This window comes from Pyrenophora tritici-repentis, chromosome 7 (genome assembly GCF_003171515.1).
Source record: "Pyrenophora tritici-repentis strain M4 chromosome 7, whole genome shotgun sequence".
NCBI classification, from domain to species: Eukaryota; Fungi; Ascomycota; class Dothideomycetes; order Pleosporales; family Pleosporaceae; genus Pyrenophora; species Pyrenophora tritici-repentis.
In genome coordinates, this window is record NC_089396.1 from 1,124,097 (window position 1) to 1,141,693 (window position 17,597).

At 47.2% G+C, this 17,597-nt stretch overlaps 11 protein-coding genes across 11 annotated transcripts in view; 8 read left to right on the forward strand and 3 right to left on the reverse strand.

Annotated features, from left to right (window-relative positions):
• The window catches only part of PtrM4_128410 (UBN2 multi-domain protein), a gene marked incomplete at both ends in the record, with an annotated part of 4,561 nt that extends 3,642 nt beyond the window's left edge, over positions 1–919 (forward strand). Inside the window, 3 exons of the mRNA XM_066108874.1 lie at positions 78–452; positions 506–661; positions 737–919. Of these exons, the coding sequence (XP_065960866.1) occupies positions 78–452; positions 506–661; positions 737–919 (714 nt within the window). The remainder of the gene's footprint in view (positions 1–77; positions 453–505; positions 662–736) is intronic.
• A 65-nt stretch (positions 920–984) lies between these two features.
• Positions 985–1,364, forward strand: PtrM4_128420 (uncharacterized protein; the record flags this gene model as incomplete). Its single annotated transcript, XM_066108875.1, has 2 exons — positions 985–1,086; positions 1,122–1,364. 2 exons carry the CDS (start codon positions 985–987, stop codon positions 1,362–1,364), a joined length of 345 nt encoding a protein of 114 aa, XP_065960867.1.
• A 157-nt stretch (positions 1,365–1,521) lies between these two features.
• PtrM4_128430 (uncharacterized protein) lies at positions 1,522–2,209 on the forward strand (the record flags this gene model as incomplete). Its single annotated transcript, XM_066108876.1, has 3 exons — positions 1,522–1,645; positions 1,684–1,882; positions 1,918–2,209. 3 exons carry the CDS (start codon positions 1,522–1,524, stop codon positions 2,207–2,209), a joined length of 615 nt encoding a protein of 204 aa, XP_065960868.1.
• Positions 2,210–2,229: 20 nt separating this feature from the next.
• PtrM4_128440 (uncharacterized protein) lies at positions 2,230–4,149 on the forward strand (the record flags this gene model as incomplete). Its single annotated transcript, XM_066108877.1, has 1 exon — positions 2,230–4,149. The coding sequence occupies one exon, from the start codon at positions 2,230–2,232 to the stop codon at positions 4,147–4,149; it is 1,920 nt and encodes a 639-aa protein (XP_065960869.1).
• A 689-nt stretch (positions 4,150–4,838) lies between these two features.
• PtrM4_128450 (HHT1, Histones H3 and H4) lies at positions 4,839–5,411 on the reverse strand (the record flags this gene model as incomplete). The annotated part of the gene is made up of 3 exons (XM_066108878.1): positions 4,839–4,942; positions 4,991–5,173; positions 5,222–5,411. The coding sequence occupies 3 exons, from the start codon at positions 5,409–5,411 to the stop codon at positions 4,839–4,841; spliced, it is 477 nt and encodes a 158-aa protein (XP_065960870.1).
• A 510-nt stretch (positions 5,412–5,921) lies between these two features.
• Positions 5,922–6,843, forward strand: PtrM4_128460 (Dimer-Tnp-hAT domain containing protein; the record flags this gene model as incomplete). Its single annotated transcript, XM_066108879.1, has 3 exons — positions 5,922–6,032; positions 6,078–6,417; positions 6,470–6,843. 3 exons carry the CDS (start codon positions 5,922–5,924, stop codon positions 6,841–6,843), a joined length of 825 nt encoding a protein of 274 aa, XP_065960871.1.
• Positions 6,844–8,154: 1,311 nt separating this feature from the next.
• PtrM4_128470 (Dimer-Tnp-hAT domain containing protein) lies at positions 8,155–9,076 on the reverse strand (the record flags this gene model as incomplete). The annotated part of the gene is made up of 3 exons (XM_001942139.2): positions 8,155–8,528; positions 8,581–8,920; positions 8,966–9,076. The coding sequence occupies 3 exons, from the start codon at positions 9,074–9,076 to the stop codon at positions 8,155–8,157; spliced, it is 825 nt and encodes a 274-aa protein (XP_001942174.1).
• A 510-nt stretch (positions 9,077–9,586) lies between these two features.
• On the forward strand, positions 9,587–10,159 carry PtrM4_128480 (HHT1, Histones H3 and H4; the record flags this gene model as incomplete). Its single annotated transcript, XM_001942140.2, has 3 exons — positions 9,587–9,776; positions 9,825–10,007; positions 10,056–10,159. The coding sequence occupies 3 exons, from the start codon at positions 9,587–9,589 to the stop codon at positions 10,157–10,159; spliced, it is 477 nt and encodes a 158-aa protein (XP_001942175.2).
• Positions 10,160–11,977: 1,818 nt separating this feature from the next.
• On the reverse strand, positions 11,978–13,158 carry PtrM4_128490 (ankyrin repeat domain containing protein; the record flags this gene model as incomplete). The annotated part of the gene is made up of 2 exons (XM_066108880.1): positions 11,978–12,986; positions 13,046–13,158. The coding sequence occupies 2 exons, from the start codon at positions 13,156–13,158 to the stop codon at positions 11,978–11,980; spliced, it is 1,122 nt and encodes a 373-aa protein (XP_065960872.1).
• A 585-nt stretch (positions 13,159–13,743) lies between these two features.
• Positions 13,744–15,221, forward strand: PtrM4_128500 (uncharacterized protein; the record flags this gene model as incomplete). Its single annotated transcript, XM_066108881.1, has 2 exons — positions 13,744–13,858; positions 14,854–15,221. 2 exons carry the CDS (start codon positions 13,744–13,746, stop codon positions 15,219–15,221), a joined length of 483 nt encoding a protein of 160 aa, XP_065960873.1.
• Positions 15,222–16,437: 1,216 nt separating this feature from the next.
• Positions 16,438–17,022, forward strand: PtrM4_128510 (uncharacterized protein; the record flags this gene model as incomplete). Its single annotated transcript, XM_066108882.1, has 3 exons — positions 16,438–16,701; positions 16,750–16,942; positions 16,994–17,022. 3 exons carry the CDS (start codon positions 16,438–16,440, stop codon positions 17,020–17,022), a joined length of 486 nt encoding a protein of 161 aa, XP_065960874.1.
• Positions 17,023–17,597: the final 575 nt, after the last annotated feature.

A 17,597-nucleotide genomic window follows, 5' to 3' on the forward strand; every position in this document is an offset into this window, starting at 1 on the left:
AACCGCCAACATTTACATGACCAGAATTCAAACGTTCACATTCAATCCTGGAACACAATTGTTGATCATGGGAAAAGCTAAAGGAATACCGACGCAAACTCGTAGCAGCAGACGCTGACACCAACGGAGCTTACAAGGACTCTGCACTACTACTCGTTCTTATTAGATCACTCCCGAAAGAATTTAAGACTACGATTGACACCTTAAACGCCCAACTTAACCTTACGGTTGAACAGAAACTTAAGTTTCTGGAAGAGAAGGAGGTTCGAGACCAGCAAGACGCCGACGAAAAAGCTCTCCCAGCATTCCGGAAGACGGAGAAGTATGTTCCGCCTTACAAGCGCCGAAATCACAAGAGCTCACCACTATCGTCTGACTCCGAATCTGGTACTAAGTTTATGGTCCAATGCTTCCTTGTGACGGAGCCCATGGCGTACGAGACTGTCCAAGACGTGAGAGAGCTCGAAAGCTCCTTAAGGAATACGACGCTAAGAAATCATCTAAGCCGCCTATTAAGACACTCAAGCAAAGGAATTCTCACAAAAAGACTGGCAAAGCATATGGAGCCGAAGAAGTCAATTCAGAGTCAGATGAATTATCCGAGACCTCAGACTCTGAACCGAGGAAATTGAGACATGCCGTCTCTCAAAAGACATTGTCGGTAAGGCCTCTCCATCTACTTGGGCTGCCGACACTGGCGCCTCTCCCACATGTCTGACCAACCCTCATTGTTTAGACGAATGATGAAGATCAAGCGAAGACTAGTTCGGGTTGGAGGGGAGAATTATATGCAGACTGGAAAGGAGAAGCTCAAGTGGTGTGTAAAGACGGATCGTCGACATGGTTGTCAGAAGTACTGCTTGTACCTAACCTTGGAGTCAATTTGTTATCAGGAGAAGAATTTGCGCAGCAGGCCTGAAGGGTCGTTTCAATTCACACGTACTATGCTTCAAACTAGGAAAGGAGATCATTATTAAAGCAACTATGGACGACGGCCTCTACGTAGTGTCACACATTGCCGATGGATACCACGAGACAGCATTCCTAGGCACGGAACCCCATACACCAGTTAAGAGCGAGCTTAAGGTTAATGAAAAGGAGAGATACCTGCTGTATCACAGACGTTTCGCACACCTAGACCTACAAAGATTGCCAAACTCCACGAAGTTACAACTCTCCAGAAGAAGATTCAAGTTCCAGAGAAGATTGAAATCTGCGAAGTGTGTTCCCTGACAAAGATGAAGAACAGCATCCCTAAGCAGCTAAGAGAGCACAAGGCCACGAAGCTAGCCTTAGTACAGTTTGACATTGCTGACCCTTTCCAACATCTCTACGAGGAAACAGTGGTTCCTCCAAATTATTGATAGCTACACGCGGAAAACTGGGTTATCCCGCTGAAGAAAAAGGAGACGCACAACGGGAACTCCGAATCTGGAAGACCTTTGTAGAACATCAAACTGGCGAGAAAGTCAAAGCTGCTGGAACCGACAATGCACCAGAACTTCTACAGCAAGCTGAGGAATGGAGATTACACAAGGCGTGGAAATTCAGCCTACAACAATTGCTTCCTCACACCAGAATGGACCAGCCGAGCGAAACATCCAAACTGCTGAAGCTGATATGAGAGCAATGTTGAAAGACGCTGGTTTACCAATTGAGTTTTGGATGAAGCTGTCGAAGCAGACGCATACCTACGCAACCGTACAAACACAGGACCTATGATCAATGGAAAGCAAGTCAGTCCTGAAGAGGCATTCACAGGAACGAAACCATCCATTGACCACATCCGTGTATATGGGAGCAAATGCTATTCGTACATCAACCCTAAAACGATTCCAGCAGACCAACGACATGACAAGCTCGTGGACCGTGCAGAATTGGAGTATTTATGGATATTCTGAGACAACAAATAAGCAGTTCAAGTTCTATTCGCCAGAGCTTGGATACACCTCAAGGACAAGCGATTGTGGACGAATACACCCCTGGAGGGAAAGTTGAACTACGACTGCGAAACATACCAGCTGGACCACAAGGAACGCAGAATACGATGCCAGACCGAAAACCAAGAGGAAGACCTAGGAAGGATCTAGAATTATCTCCTGCCGAACGAATGGAACCAACTCCTACCGAACGAATGGAACCATCTCCTGCAGAACCAATGGAACCATCTCCTACCGAACCAATGAACCATCTCCTGCAGAACCAATAGAACCAGTTTCCGAGAACCTAATGGAACCATCTTCGGCAGAGCTAACTCATGAACCAGTGAAGCGTCACAGAGGAAGACCAAGGAGGCTAACTACTATTCCTCCTACTGCACCATCTGATGAGCGGGTTCCTAATCTTGTGAACGAAGAGGGGCCCGAAGAACCGTGTACCCAGTCTGTACGAGAAAAGGAGATTCCACGATACTTCACTAGACAAGCCAAACGGAAGAGGTCTAACGAAGAGATTGTTGAGGACGAGAGATTTAGCAAGATCGTTAAAGCTATGCTAGCCCAAGTTGGCCTTACAGAAGAGCAAACACGACTATCTGAGAAGGCTTTCGCAGCAACCGAGATCGCAGGAATCCAGATCCCCCAGACACACGAGCAAGCTATCAACGACCCAAAGTATGGAAAGCAATGGAAAGCAGCAATACTTGAAGAGATAATCGCGTTAATAGAGAATCGAACCTGGGAGGAAGTTCCAAAGCCAAAAGACGCGAACATGGTTGATTCAAAGTGGGTTTTTACAGTCAAAACGAATCTCGACGGGACTGTTGAGAGGTTTAAGGCACGCCTTGTGGCAAGAGGTTTTACGCAAGCACACGGAACAGACTACAACGAGACTTTTGCCCCGACAGTCCGCATGGACACCTTACGTCTGTTTATGGCCACTGTCGCAGCGGAAAACCTGGAATGTTTCCACTTTGACATTAAGAATGCATTCACAGAGTCGCACTTGAAGGAAGAGATCTTTCTTAAGCAACCCCAAGGAGTAGAAGTCAAAAAAGGATACGTCCTTAGAGTTCTCCGCAGCTTATACGGACTCAAACAGGCTGCTCGCGACTGGAACTTGTTGATAAAGAAAGAACTTCTGGCATGGGGATTCGTACAAAGCCTCGCAGACCCGTGCATGTTTATCCACAAAGAAAAACAACTCCGTATCCTCGTCTACGTTGATGACATTGCTGCTGCTGCAAAAGATCGAGCTCAAATTGATTGGTTCTACGAGAAGCTTTCTGGAAGATTCAACACCAAGAACCTGGGGGAGATTCATAAGATCCTTGGAGTACGAGTTACGCGAGACAGAAAGCGCCGCACAATCTACCTCGATCAAGAACAGTACCTACACGCAGTACTTGACAAGTTTGGAATGTCTAGCAAACAACACAGAGACAAGAAGATTCCATCTGCAGATTACACTTCATTTAGGCCAGCCACTGACAACGACACCCGAATCGACATCACTGAATACCAGCAAGTGATAGGGAGCCTTATGTTTGCTATGGTTCTTACACGTCCAGACATTGCATTCACCCTCGGAAAGCTAAGCCAATACATGAGCGATCCAGCAGAACACCATGGCCATGCGTTGAAGAACCTGCTACGATATCTAAGGTCGACAGTGACATTGAAGCTACGCTACGGACCAGGGGGAGTACACTCGCAATTTGTCATCTACTCTGATGCTGACTGGGCAAGCGACATGGTAGACCGAAAGAGCGTTTCAGGGAGCACTGCAATGTTCTACGGAGGTCCAATATCATGGTCTAGCAAGAAGCAACGGTCTGTTGCAACGTCAAGCTGCGAATCTGAATACATCGCACTATCAACATGCTGCAAGCAAGGCCAGTGGATTGCTCAAATGTTTAGAGATCTTGGGTTCCCAAAGTACATTGGAAAAGACACCAACAAGGTCCAGATGCTAGGAGACAACCAGGGTGCCATTGCACTTACAAAGAACCCTCACCTTCACGAAAGATCAAAGCACATCGACGTCTGTTATCATTTTATCCGAGACCTAGCAGAACAAGGCAAACTCGATGTGGCCTACGTTCCAACTGCAGACATGGTGGCTGATGGAATGACAAAGCCATTGCAGCGAGTCGCATTCGAGAGATTCAAGAACCAATTAGGAGTTGTCCTTGGACCGGACCTGCCCTGAGGGGAGTGTTAAGAATATGTTAGGTTCAGTCCAGGTCGGCGAGGTGAGGTTCGTGGAGTAAGCCCGAGCAGAAGGACCGACGCGGAATGATGATCTGTCATGTACGTCCTAAGATCATCATAACAACAAGTAGATAGAACAATAGCTCTTAGTGAAGTTCAATCCAATACAGGGTTACCTTTCGTACCTCTACTCGGTCGCCTATGGTAGTCATACCACCAGAGGAGACCTTGTTCTAACACGTAGCTATATACGAGGCCTTAGTAAGCCTTTATACGTTGCCTATAAAGCTTAAAAATTGTAATTATTTAACACTAGCCCCGCAGGCTCCTACTGTGTATCGCAATATGTTTTGTAGCAAGGATAGAGTATCGTAGCTACGCTGGCAAATGGGTCGGGGTGTGGTTGGGGTTGGGTTAGAAATTTTGCGACCCCAACCCAACCCCAACCCATTTGTCAACGCCAAGCTTAGGGTTGGGTTGGGTTGGGTTGGGGTCGCACGGACCATGGGTTAGGGTTGGGTTATAGTAAAAAAATTGCAAGATGTATAATATAGATTTCAATAAAAGAAAAGTTTATATAGTATCACAGTAGATTAACACAGTGTAGCATTAACTAGTTTCATTTATAATATACAGAGGCTTCGCCAGCTAGCATTTAAGCACGTGTATCTAGATATATCTTATAATCTAGAGAAAAGCTAGTAACTCGCGCGCAAAGTAGCGCCTAGCCAATTGAGAATCCTTCTCTTGAATAGTAACCCTCTTTGCGTGAATAGCATTGATGTTGCAGTCTATAAAAGTTATTAAATGAAAAATAGTATAGGGTAGATAGACTATACCCTCAAAATAACCAACTAAGAAAGCTTCTGTAGCTTCCTGAAGAGCTTCGATTGCAGATCGTTGAAAGCGGATATCGGCCTTGTGCACCTGTGCAAATTCGCGCACTACGCGGGAAAAGGGGAGTTTTCGCAAGAGTAGTTCAAAACCTCTCTGGTATCTCTTGATTTCCCGTAATGCGACAGCTAAGCTAAATTAGAAAATAGCTGTGATAAACGACTGTGATAACCTACTGCCTGCCTTAAACTTGCGCTTCTTCTTAACAGCTACAGGTGCCTTTCGCGTAGACTTTCCTGCTACTTGACGTCTAGCCTTACTAGCAAGGGCCTTCTGAGCCGGCTTGCCGCCAGTAACTGTCTTGCCATCAGGACCACCCCGGCCGGCTTTACCGGTGACCTTAGGCCGTGGTTTTGTCCTTGCCATTGCGTAGTAGAGTAGATGATGAACGTAGGCGACGTATGTGATTAATTACTGTGATAAATGTGGTCGACAATTAAGAAAGTAGTAGGCTGAAAGAGTTAGGTAGCTGGAAAGTTTGGGCGACGGCAATTTCCCGATTTCCGCACTAGTAAAGGCAGCAGCGCACGGACTGCATGACGTAATTTGCTGTTTCACGATCGCATACAACCATTTCTGTTGCAAAATCAGTAGCGAGCATATCATACAAACGTGTTAAACTGCTGTGATAAACGCCGAGCTCGCGCATGCGTACAGCCCAAAAATGAAGGAATCATCGATGTGTTGATCATTTTGGGTAATTTCCGCGTTTTCGCGCTAGCGCAGGCAGCAGCGCACGGACCATTTCTAGGTGAGCATAATGCTGTCTACCCATTTCTCCAGCCCCTGACGCCCAGTAACTCCCAACACCTAATAACTCTCTTTACTACATTGAAAACACCCCATTTACAACAGCGCATTATCACAGTCCCCGCCATGCCTGTCGCGAAAGAGCAAGTCGGCGACGTACCTGAAGGCCTAGTTCCAGCCATCAAACTTGAACCTCCGCCTGGGTTCGAACAAGATGAGTGGGAGCAGCTTACCGATGTAATAATCACAGCCATTTATCACAGCTTATGCTAATATAAGCAGGGATTTGCGTGTGAAGCTGACGAGATTGACGGTATCTTAGATCAAAGAGGTAGTGGGGGTTCACGAAAAGGCCGACCTATCAATTTGAGCGTCCCCTATACTGGCTCTCTGAGTGGTAGCGCCCGTGCTATTGCTCAACGTGAACGCAAAGCTCTTTTCGATAAAGAGGAGAAGGTACTTGAAAGCGTTAGAACAGCCGACCGCTCCGCGAAGTACCAACTGAAGAAATCGCTTTTGCAACAGCCTAAGTATAAATTAGCAAATAGTGCTAGACAGGCTAAGCTGCTAGAGAAAGAGTGGGATATACTTTCAGAGAAGCGGTTTACCCAGAAAAAGTCTGGTAAGTTATCACAGCTGTTTATCATAGACATCTGCTAATAGACTATCCCAAGTGGCGAAGGATATACTAGCAATACCAATTGCTCAGGTTGGGGTTGAAAGAGTTTTCAATGTTGCTAAGGATGTTATTGGTAGTCGGAGGCACCGACTATCTGCCCGGACAATACAGCAGATAATGGTTCTTAAGGATACAATATCTCAAGAGGAAGAACAGGGTCTAGACTACCTAGTTGCTCAATTAGGGGAGGATGGAGAGCCAATTGACGAGGTTAATGATCTTTTTGAGCTTCCAGCCTCGTTAGAGCATACCTTCGATATAGATGAGGAGAACCAGACTACAGAAGAAGAGTCGGAGGAAGAGGTCCAGGAGGAGCGTCAATTGCCACCTCGAAAGCGCCAGCGTCCTCAGCGCTACCGTGATAATTAGCTGTGTTAATATATCTCGTTTTATGTATCTAATATATCATCAACGTGTACACATTATCTTAATTAAGTGTTGTTCCGTTAAAGTACCCAAAAAATATAACCCAACCCCAACCCAACCCAACCCAACCCAAGCCCAACCCTACCACTTGGTCTGTGCGACCCCAGCCCAGCCCTAACCCATGGTCTGTGCGACCCCAACCCAACCCTAACCCATGGTCTGTGCGACCCCAACCCAACCCCAACCCAAGACTGGGTATACCCAACCCATTTGTCAGCGTATCCTACCCTAAAGGAGCACCTAGCTAATAAGATTAAGCGTGTAAGGGCCGCAGCGGAGGCGGCGGTAGATAGGGTCAAAATCCCACTCTAGTTTGTGCGCAATCGCTTGTATCATAGAGTCGTTATTGCTAGCGTTATTAAGCACGAAGTAACTAATCTTGCGCGTGTTTATTTTAAACTTCTGTAAAATTATTAGTACCACCTTAGCTATCCTCTCACCAGTATAGGCGCCTATAAGTTAAGGTAGCGCGATAGGCAAGTCGCGAAGCTTGCCGTCGGCCGTGACGTAGTAGGTGACGATACTAAGAAAGCCCTTCTTGCCGCCCTTTGTCGTCCATCCGTCAAAGCTTAGGTAGATCTTAGTTACTAATCGTGAAAGTTCCTTAACAACTAGTGGCAACAGGTAGTCGTAGAGGCGTATAACGTATCGCGCAACGCTATTATAAGAGCTCTAAAGCGCGTCCTTAGTAAGTAGGTTAGCGAGGGCTATTATAGCGCGAAAGGCAGGTGTCACGAGAGACTACGTCGCAGTCGAACACAGACAGAAGATAGTCTTTACAGTTCTTTATTGATCGTAGTTACTATCCAGTGTAGATACAAGACGTTGCGTAAGGAAACAGAACAGGTTCAAGTTGCGGTGAGCAGATATAAGCGGGGCCTGTGCGCTTAGCGCGGGGTCTTAGCTGCTCTTAGCTAATCAACAGATGCCAGGTGCTTACGGGAGCACCTAGCGTCTATGGCCGTTCAGGTGTCAGTACGCTGACAAATGGGTTGGGTATACCCAGTCTTGGGTTGGGGTTGGGTTGGGGTCGCACAGACCATGGGTTAGGGTTGGGTTGGGGTCGCACAGACCATGGGTTAGGGCTGGGCTGGGGTCGCACAGACCAAGTGGTAGGGTTGGGCTTGGGTTGGGTTGGGTTGGGTTGGGGTTGGGTTATATTTTTTGGGTACTTTAACGGAACAACACTTAATTAAGATAATGTGTACACGTTGATGATATATTAGATACATAAAACGAGATATATTAACACAGCTAATTATCACGGTAGCGCTGAGGACGCTGGCGCTTTCGAGGTGGCAATTGACGCTCCTCCTGGACCTCTTCCTCCGACTCTTCTTCTGTAGTCTGGTTCTCCTCATCTATATCGAAGGTATGCTCTAACGAGGCTGGAAGCTCAAAAAGATCATTAACCTCGTCAATTGGCTCTCCATCCTCCCCTAATTGAGCAACTAGGTAGTCTAGACCCTGTTCTTCCTCTTGAGATATTGTATCCTTAAGAACCATTATCTGCTGTATTGTCCGGGCAGATAGTCGGTGCCTCCGACTACCAATAACATCCTTAGCAACATTGAAAACTCTTTCAACCCCAACCTGAGCAATTGGTATTGCTAGTATATCCTTCGCCACTTGGGATAGTCTATTAGCAGATGTCTATGATAAACAGCTGTGATAACTTACCAGACTTTTTCTGGGTAAACCGCTTCTCTGAAAGTATATCCCACTCTTTCTCTAGCAGCTTAGCCTGTCTAGCACTATTTGCTAATTTATACTTAGGCTGTTGCAAAAGCGATTTCTTCAGTTGGTACTTCGCGGAGCGGTCGGCTGTTCTAACGCTTTCAAGTACCTTCTCCTCTTTATCGAAAAGAGCTTTGCGTTCACGTTGAGCAATAGCACGGGCGCTACCACTCAGAGAGCCAGTATAGGGGACGCTCAAATTGATAGGTCGGCCTTTTCGTGAACCCCCACTACCTCTTTGATCTAAGATACCGTCAATCTCGTCAGCTTCACACGCAAATCCCTGCTTATATTAGCATAAGCTGTGATAAATGGCTGTGATTATTACATCGGTAAGCTGCTCCCACTCATCTTGTTCGAACCCAGGCGGAGGTTCAAGTTTGATGGCTGGAACTAGGCCTTCAGGTACGTCGCCGACTTGCTCTTTCGCGACAGGCATGGCGGGGACTGTGATAATGCGCTGTTGTAAATGGGGTGTTTTCAATGTAGTAAAGAGAGTTATTAGGTGTTGGGAGTTACTGGGCGTCAGGGGCTGGAGAAATGGGTAGACAGCATTATGCTCACCTAGAAATGGTCCGTGCGCTGCTGCCTGCGCTAGCGCGAAAACGCGGAAATTACCCAAAATGATCAACACATCGATGATTCCTTCATTTTTGGGCTGTACGCATGCGCGAGCTCGGCGTTTATCACAGCAGTTTAACACGTTTGTATGATATGCTCGCTACTGATTTTGCAACAGAAATGGTTGTATGCGATCGTGAAACAGCAAATTACGTCATGCAGTCCGTGCGCTGCTGCCTTTACTAGTGCGGAAATCGGGAAATTGCCGTCGCCCAAACTTTCCAGCTACCTAACTCTTTCAGCCTACTACTTTCTTAATTGTCGACCACATTTATCACAGTAATTAATCACATACGTCGCCTACGTTCATCATCTACTCTACTACGCAATGGCAAGGACAAAACCACGGCCTAAGGTCACCGGTAAAGCCGGCCGGGGTGGTCCTGATGGCAAGACAGTTACTGGCGGCAAGCCGGCTCAGAAGGCCCTTGCTAGTAAGGCTAGACGTCAAGTAGCAGGAAAGTCTACGCGAAAGGCACCTGTAGCTGTTAAGAAGAAGCGCAAGTTTAAGGCAGGCAGTAGGTTATCACAGTCGTTTATCACAGCTATTTTCTAATTTAGCTTAGCTGTCGCATTACGGGAAATCAAGAGATACCAGAGAGGTTTTGAACTACTCTTGCGAAAACTCCCCTTTTCCCGCGTAGTGCGCGAATTTGCACAGGTGCACAAGGCCGATATCCGCTTTCAACGATCTGCAATCGAAGCTCTTCAGGAAGCTACAGAAGCTTTCTTAGTTGGTTATTTTGAGGGTATAGTCTATCTACCCTATACTATTTTTCATTTAATAACTTTTATAGACTGCAACATCAATGCTATTCACGCAAAGAGGGTTACTATTCAAGAGAAGGATTCTCAATTGGCTAGGCGCTACTTTGCGCGCGAGTTACTAGCTTTTCTCTAGATTATAAGATATATCTAGATACACGTGCTTAAATGCTAGCTGGCGAAGCCTCTGTATATTATAAATGAAACTAGTTAATGCTACACTGTGTTAATCTACTGTGATACTATATAAACTTTTCTTTTATTGAAATCTATATTATACATCTTGCAATTTTTTTACTATAACCCAACCCTAACCCATGGTCCGTGCGACCCCAACCCAACCCCAACCCAACCCTAAGCTTGGCGCTGACAAATGGGTTGGGGTTGGGTTGGGGTCGCAAAATTTCTAACCCAACCCCAACCACACCCCGACCCATTTGCCAGCGTAGGTGTCAGGGAATCAGGGTGATTACCGTGACAGCAGGCTTTTCGAACTTAGAAAGTAGGTAATTATTCTTAATAAGCCACCCTATAGCTGTAAGCTAAAACTGCTAAATATTAAAGCCGCTAAGCTAGTTAGCGACTGCTTAGGCGAGTAGTTTGCTAGCTTACAGCGCGCTATAAACACTGCTTTCTAGCCTTATCTTTAGTGTCTTTCTAGGCGCCACTATCTTATAGCTAACCTTCTTATTAGCTAGGTAATGTGAGGGATCGATCAAGAAAGATTGGATTTGACAAGATACAAGCTATCGAGCTATCTACGTTGTGAGCCCGAACTTATGCTGTGGGCGCCAAGGCGCTAGTCCGATAAGATAAGAATCTTATCGATATGGGGGCCATGGACCCGTAACAGGTAACGCTTAGCAGCTAATATTAAGCTCGTAGTATAGAAGATCCCGCGCCTAAAGTCGGTGGCCTTGCTACGAAAGCAAAGGTGACAAATCTACAAAATTCGAGCTAGATCGCTGCGAGAAGCGACGCGATAGCTATATTAATAGACCTAGCTTTTCTTGTATTTGTAGGTAGAGAGTAGCAGCTAAAACTTCTTTAAGCGACTCTAATCTATGCCGTTATGATTGTCTATAAGATAAGCGTTAAACGCTTCAATTTCCTCCTCGCTCTCCTTATTAGGCGCTTCTAAAGCCGCCGCGGTGGCATGCTCGCTGCCTTTAGGTGGTGCAGTAATAGAGTCTGCAGCGCGCAACTCTCGAATTCGCGCTTCGAATGTAGGGGCCTAGGACGCGCTCACTAGGGCTTGAAAGGCGTTCGCGAGAGGTAGAGGAGAAGGAGATTTTAACGGTTCTGGTGGCTCCTAGGAGTTAATATTAATAGGCTGACTAGCGGTGCCTTTGGCGCGTTTCTTTGGGCGTTGTGACGCGCCAGAACCACCACGTTTGGCGGGATTTTTGGGGGCGTTAGGCATAAGGGCGACGGCAAGTAGATAGTGATGAAATATTAAACAAATTTAATATATAGAGCGTGGGTGGATGGGGCGGAAAATACTGTGTATATGGCACGACGCGTCCATGAGGATGATCTGCGTGGCTTACTAAGCTAAACTACAACACCATAAAACTATCGTGAGATGGCTTTTACTGCAAAACTAGCTGCCTCAACGCCCACTAACGCCCACGCGCCTACATGCTACCCACCAATCAGGCCACCTCAAGCCATCAAGCTTTTTGGCCCCCCTTCAGCCGGGCGGATACCTATTTTGTCGAGACGCGGTGAGAGCCTTCACTAGTATTCACGGTGAATCAGGCTTCCCGCGCTCTGATTGGCCAGGCACTGATTAGTCAGCTGCTCCGTGCGCGCACCATAGATATTCTCCCTCCTCCCGTAGCTCCAATACAACAAGTTCACACACGTTTCTCCACCTTCATCATATTTTAAGAGGCCTGCGGCCGGCTGGTTGGCTTGAGGAAAATAGGTATCCAGCCATCCGGCCATCAGGCTAGCCGAATTGTTGACAAGTATGGGCCCCAATAGGCCAGTGGAAAGGATAGTGAACAGATTCCTCAAAGATGTAGTTTCCATTGACAAGTGGTCTTGCATATTTGTCTACAAGAGTGCCATGTGACATCAATTCGCGGGCAACTTCACTCATGCGTGATGGATCGAACACGAAAAGCCAATGTAGGCACGTAACTTGCGTTCTTCTCACGCAGATGGAAGGATCTGCACCTAGATTTAGCAATAGTACGGTGGCTTCATACTGTCCCGCTATGCTAGCTTTATAAAGCGGTGTCTCGTCTTCCGTATTTCGAGCATTCAAGTCTAGATGCTTATCCTCTGTCAAATGGATGATCGCTTCACACACACCGAAAGCAGCGGCGAGATGTAAGAGCGTATTCCGAGGGTCAGAATGGTCGTCATAAATTTCATCTGGCCCGATTGTAATGCAAAGCTCACTAGGAGCGAGAGAGGTACTGCTGTTGGCGGAGGATATGATCTTCTGTTTGATAGCGGTATACTCGAATCTGGCTGCAAGAATGCTTTCGCGATTATATCCGCCTTTGCATCGAAACACTTGCTCGGCCGTTCTAGCCTTATTGGTATCAGACTTCCGAAGGTCTGAAAATGCCGTGATTGAGCCAGATGCTGCGGCTTCGTAAAGGTTGGGATTAGGCGTATGCGCGTGTTTTTCGGAACCACCGCCTGGTATGGCAGAATTTATCCGCATTACAATTCCTTCAGCGCGAATTGAGGGCTGAGCTACGGCAGTCGCTCCATTTATCAGGCTTTTTACATCGCTGTGGTATTCTTTGAGTTTTGCACTCGCCCGGCTAAGCGCCATGCCAAAGAGAATATCTCCTGGATAGCCTTGCAATTCAGTGGATACACCCGTATTGAGAAGTTGGAATAGCTCAGGTTGTAACTTGATATAAAATCTCCATCCTTTGTTGTAAAGTGGTGGTCTTCGACGGGGCAATATGCGCTGCTCCTGGTTCGATACAAAGCTTCTAGCAACTGTTAGCATATGCTACTTGATGAGTGTCTTGGCTCTTGTGTGCCGCCATACCCAGCTGGCAGTACGGTTGCGGAAAATTCCAGCTCTGAAAGTGACACATGATGACGGTCCTCTGGGTGCTCTGCAAGAAAGCTAGACTCGATAGCAACCCATGTGGCGCGCATGTCTTGCTGGGATACACTCAGATCATCACTCTTCACTCGAATGTTGATTTCATGTTCTCGGTGATATTTCTCTCGACTAAACGGGAGTGAAAAAGACCGGCCGGGTGGTGAAAATAACGTATATAGGGCAAGCATTCCGTAAGCATAGCTCTCTGACTTGAACAGTAGGTCTTCGTTACAGGTTTTATGGCGTACAGGGTCGTAATTAGACTCCGCAACAATCAATTCAATCCGGTCACTCTCCTAGACCCACTTACCTATCTAGGTAGGGCTTAAACTCCTATAGGTAACTACTAGGCTTAAAGCGGTAATCAATCAATCCAATCTGAACCTTCTAGGACCCACTTAATTGATTGTTGCGGACTGTGGTCGTAATCCAATGATTCAGGAGGTTTCCAGGCCTTTGTTCTCCCATAAGAAGCGAACGTCAAGCTCTTGTTCTTCTGGGGATCAGTAGCGAATCCAAAGTCTGCCAATTTTGCCGTAATGTCCGATTTGTCACCCTCTCTAAAAACCAGCACATTTTCCGATTTCAGATCATTATGTATGATACGGCAGTCCCTGAGGCACTCTAGACCGGCAGCAATGTCCCTACAGATCTGGCTGCGGGTGATCCATGTTCATGAGGCCTCCAGAAACTTGTCGAGTGACCGTTCTACCGCCGGCTCCACGTACAGTACAGGAACCCTCAATGGCATTTGTAAGTTCCTAAGATCTTGATCATCGGGGGGTAGTTCGTGGATGGTATCGTATCCCCAATCCAATAAGTCTATGATATTAGGATGTTCATATATCTTCGAATTGGCCAGTGCCCGAATCTCGAACTCCAAGTCCTGAAGTTGGCCCGGATTGTCATTTGCCATGACTTCAAGACGCACTCGCTTCGCCACAATCTCCACTTCCGAATGCCTGAACACTTGGAATTGAGCACCTTTGCCAACTTCCTCGTACCATGTACTGCTCAGAATGAGGCGCCCTCTTGGCCTTGGCCCAGGAACGCCCAACTCTGACATCAAGTGAACAAATCTGGGGAGCGTGATGGTTTCCGAAAAAACACCCCCAGATAAGACTCCACTTCCACGAGATCTGAATTTCGAGTAAGCGCTCCCATGACAGGAGTAAGCCATCTTCGCTGATGATGCAAGAGCCGAAAGAGCTCGGTAGAGCTCTTGTCAAAATATTCGTGGTGTCCATACTTGTCAACGAGCGAGCCGGCTCGCTCAGCTCGCTCGGCTTGGACGTTTTGACCAAGCCGAATGAGCTGAGCGCGCAATGCGCGCTTGCAAGCCGAGCGAGCTTAGGGATAGGCGCTCGCTCAGTCAGCTTGCTTAGCTTGGTTAGATGGGGCGGTTGGAAACTTGGGGCTGAAGGACTTGGTGGAGGGGCAATCTCACGATGATTTTTAGGTGTAGTGCGTAAGTTCGAAACCTAGTTATAACATAAAATACACTCTTTTTTGCTATATTTCTAGCAAATAAGCTACTAAATTTCCGGCTAACCGCCTGGCAACAATATTCTCCTTTTGCGACACTTCACTTACTACTTATCACCCACCACACTCATCTATACTCCATCAACGCGTCTCTATTTGCAGCTACTATCTACCTCGCCGTTGCTATAATGCCAGCAAAAAGAACACGCGTTAATGCTCCAGAAATTGCGGCAACTTTATCAACAACTTTATTGAGCCTGCAGGGCTTACGGAGAACGAGGAAGATGAATATGAGGCTTGGAAACGCAGCGAACCGATCGCTGGCGAGGGCGTCGACCCTATAAAATACTGGGTAGAACTCCGCGATCGCCACCCTAGCCTTAGCAAATTTGCTATCGACATGCTATCAATCCCAGGCTCAAGCTGTGAGTGTGAGCGCTTATTCAGCGAGCTGGGTGACCTCCTCGAGCCCCGTCGGCGCAGCATTTCTCCGCAACTTCTAGCAGCAATACAGTGCGATCGACGATGGATAAGAGCTGGATTTGGCAGTGGTGAGGTGCCTGTAAAGGGGGTTATCAGCGATGAGGAGATGGACGCGAAATACGGTGTACATAAGTGGGATATTAGCTGAGAAACTCAACACCAAGGTTTCTATATAACTTTCCTAATCGGGACTGAGCCCATCAAGCCGAGCGAGCTGACAGCCCTGTTTCAGCCAATCCGAGCGAGCCGAGCGAGCTGCTGGCCTCCGCTCAATTGGCTGAGCAAGCCAATTGGCTGAGCTCGCTCAGCTTGCTCATTGACATCTGTGGTGGTGTCGAGGCGTGGAGATAGAAAAAAGCGAAAAGGCTATGTTCGCAATACGCAAAACCACTCGAAATCTGTGAGAAAGGCAAAAACCATGTGGTAGCTTGCGAACATAGGAGGCTATGGTTGATGAGGCCGCAATTCCAGGCTTATATGGCTTGCAGCACAGTGTGCTCGTCACCTGCAGCTGACCGATCAGGACGCGCAATGGCTGGAAGTCCTTGTCGACGCACATAAGCAGTCTGCTTGATTGCTACACAAGGCAGAGTACCAAGGCTTGCGAAGGGAAAAGAAAAGCGCTGATCGTAAGTTGTAGGCGTGCATACTGCCTGTGGTTGACTACCAGTCTAGCATCTAGAGGGTCAGTGGAGTACGCCGATAGCTGCAAACTTTCGCTCCAAGACATATTCAGTCTGACCGGCTATCATGCAGGCTTGCTAGGGAGAATGCGAGGTTGATGTTGTGAACGCCAGATGCGACGAATGCGTGGTACTGCCTAGTTAAGACGTGAGTGGCAAAACGTCATTCGTTTGTGGAAGGCCCGCGGAGCGGCATGCCTTCCTCGCCTGTCTACCCTCCACAACCAAACTCACACGTATTTTGTTGACATGATCTAAAGCATCAATAGTAATAGCACTGCGCAGCCTGGTGCTACTGCATCTCGCTTAGGTATTGTGGTGTAGTAGCTTGTCACGTGTTCGGCGTTAGGTAATCGGCGCTAGGGTTGAGTATTTTAGGGCGACTCCGCGAGGAGAAGCTCGACATCAGGGATCATCTTGTCGTACACCATTCTTAATACTACCGTTTATTGTTCGGATACCTTCTTGTTCTCTACTCTCTACCGATTGCGGGTCGGCAGCCTCTCTTCTGACTATTGAGGCTATCCCTCTACCACAGTATGTACTTAGTGTGCGTTGGGGAGGGGGGCTGTAAGCTACCCAGACGCCTTCTGCGGGAGCCCTAACATACAAGTTATTGTCTTATATTTGATCAAGACTGTCAACTCTGAAGTCGAGAAGCTTCATCAGAGACCAGCAACTATGTTGTCCAAACTAAACACAGAAGCGTTTGTTGACCAGAGGAAGCAGCTAATCGCGACCGACACAGCAACACTCCTGGAGCTTGATTCCACCATACAAGTCTTGAACGAGAGACATAACCCTAGGAGCGCCGTCCGCCAGATTGATGCCCGACTAGAGCCCTTCATATTGTTCATTGAAAGGTACGCGAAATCTGTTGATATTTTGTCACAGGGTGTGCCAGTGGCGGCCATCATCTGGGGTTCACTGCGTGTTCTGCTGGAGGTAAGGGTGTGTATCCAACATTTTAGTGGATATGATTGACATGGATAGATGGCATCTTCAGCATCTCGCTACTTTCAGAAAGGTATCGATATGCTAGAAAGACTAGGCTCACAGGTTTGCCTATACGCGCGATACGAGGATCTATTTGAAGTAGACGATCACTTCGCCACTGCGTTAGCTTCTACATACTCAGATATCATTGACGTGCTTAGAAAGGCGCGCCAGGTATTGAAGAAAAGTAGTAAGATCTTACATTCGCAATCAATGACTTTCTGCTAAGTTGTATCGCAAGGTTTTGTTTTTGTCATTCGCGCGCTCTAGCGAAATTTCGAGTCGGACTTCAACGAGAGTTTGGTCAGCCTGAGCAGACGTACAAAGTGCCTGGACGACCTAATTACATATTGTCATCGGCGAGAGGTACAGCAGCAACTTGTAGCGAACTCGAAACAGCAGTCCACTCTCCGTTCGCACAAACCTGAGCTTGCAGTGGTGCATCCATCGAAGCAAATGGTAGGTTGAGATCTGTGACTATCAAAGTTATTTACTTGCTGATCATCACTTAGAAAGCCAGCATATTAGACTGGATAGCTCCGCATGACGTATCCGCAGATCTTGTGACGCATAGCGGGAAGAAAATGGAAGGTACTGGCACCTGGATCCTTGACGATACCAAGTTCCGCGAATGGAGAGACTGTAGCGAAAGTTCCTTGTTGTGGATCTCGGGCACGTCTGGAACTGGAAAAACGGTGTTGGCTGCACACGTAGTGCAACATCTCACTGATTTTGACACCAGCAAGCAATGTATGACTGCTTTCTTCTTTTTCAACAAGTCAATTCGACAACAACATCCTTCGGAGACCTTAGCAGCCGCAATAATTGCCCAGATTGTATACCAA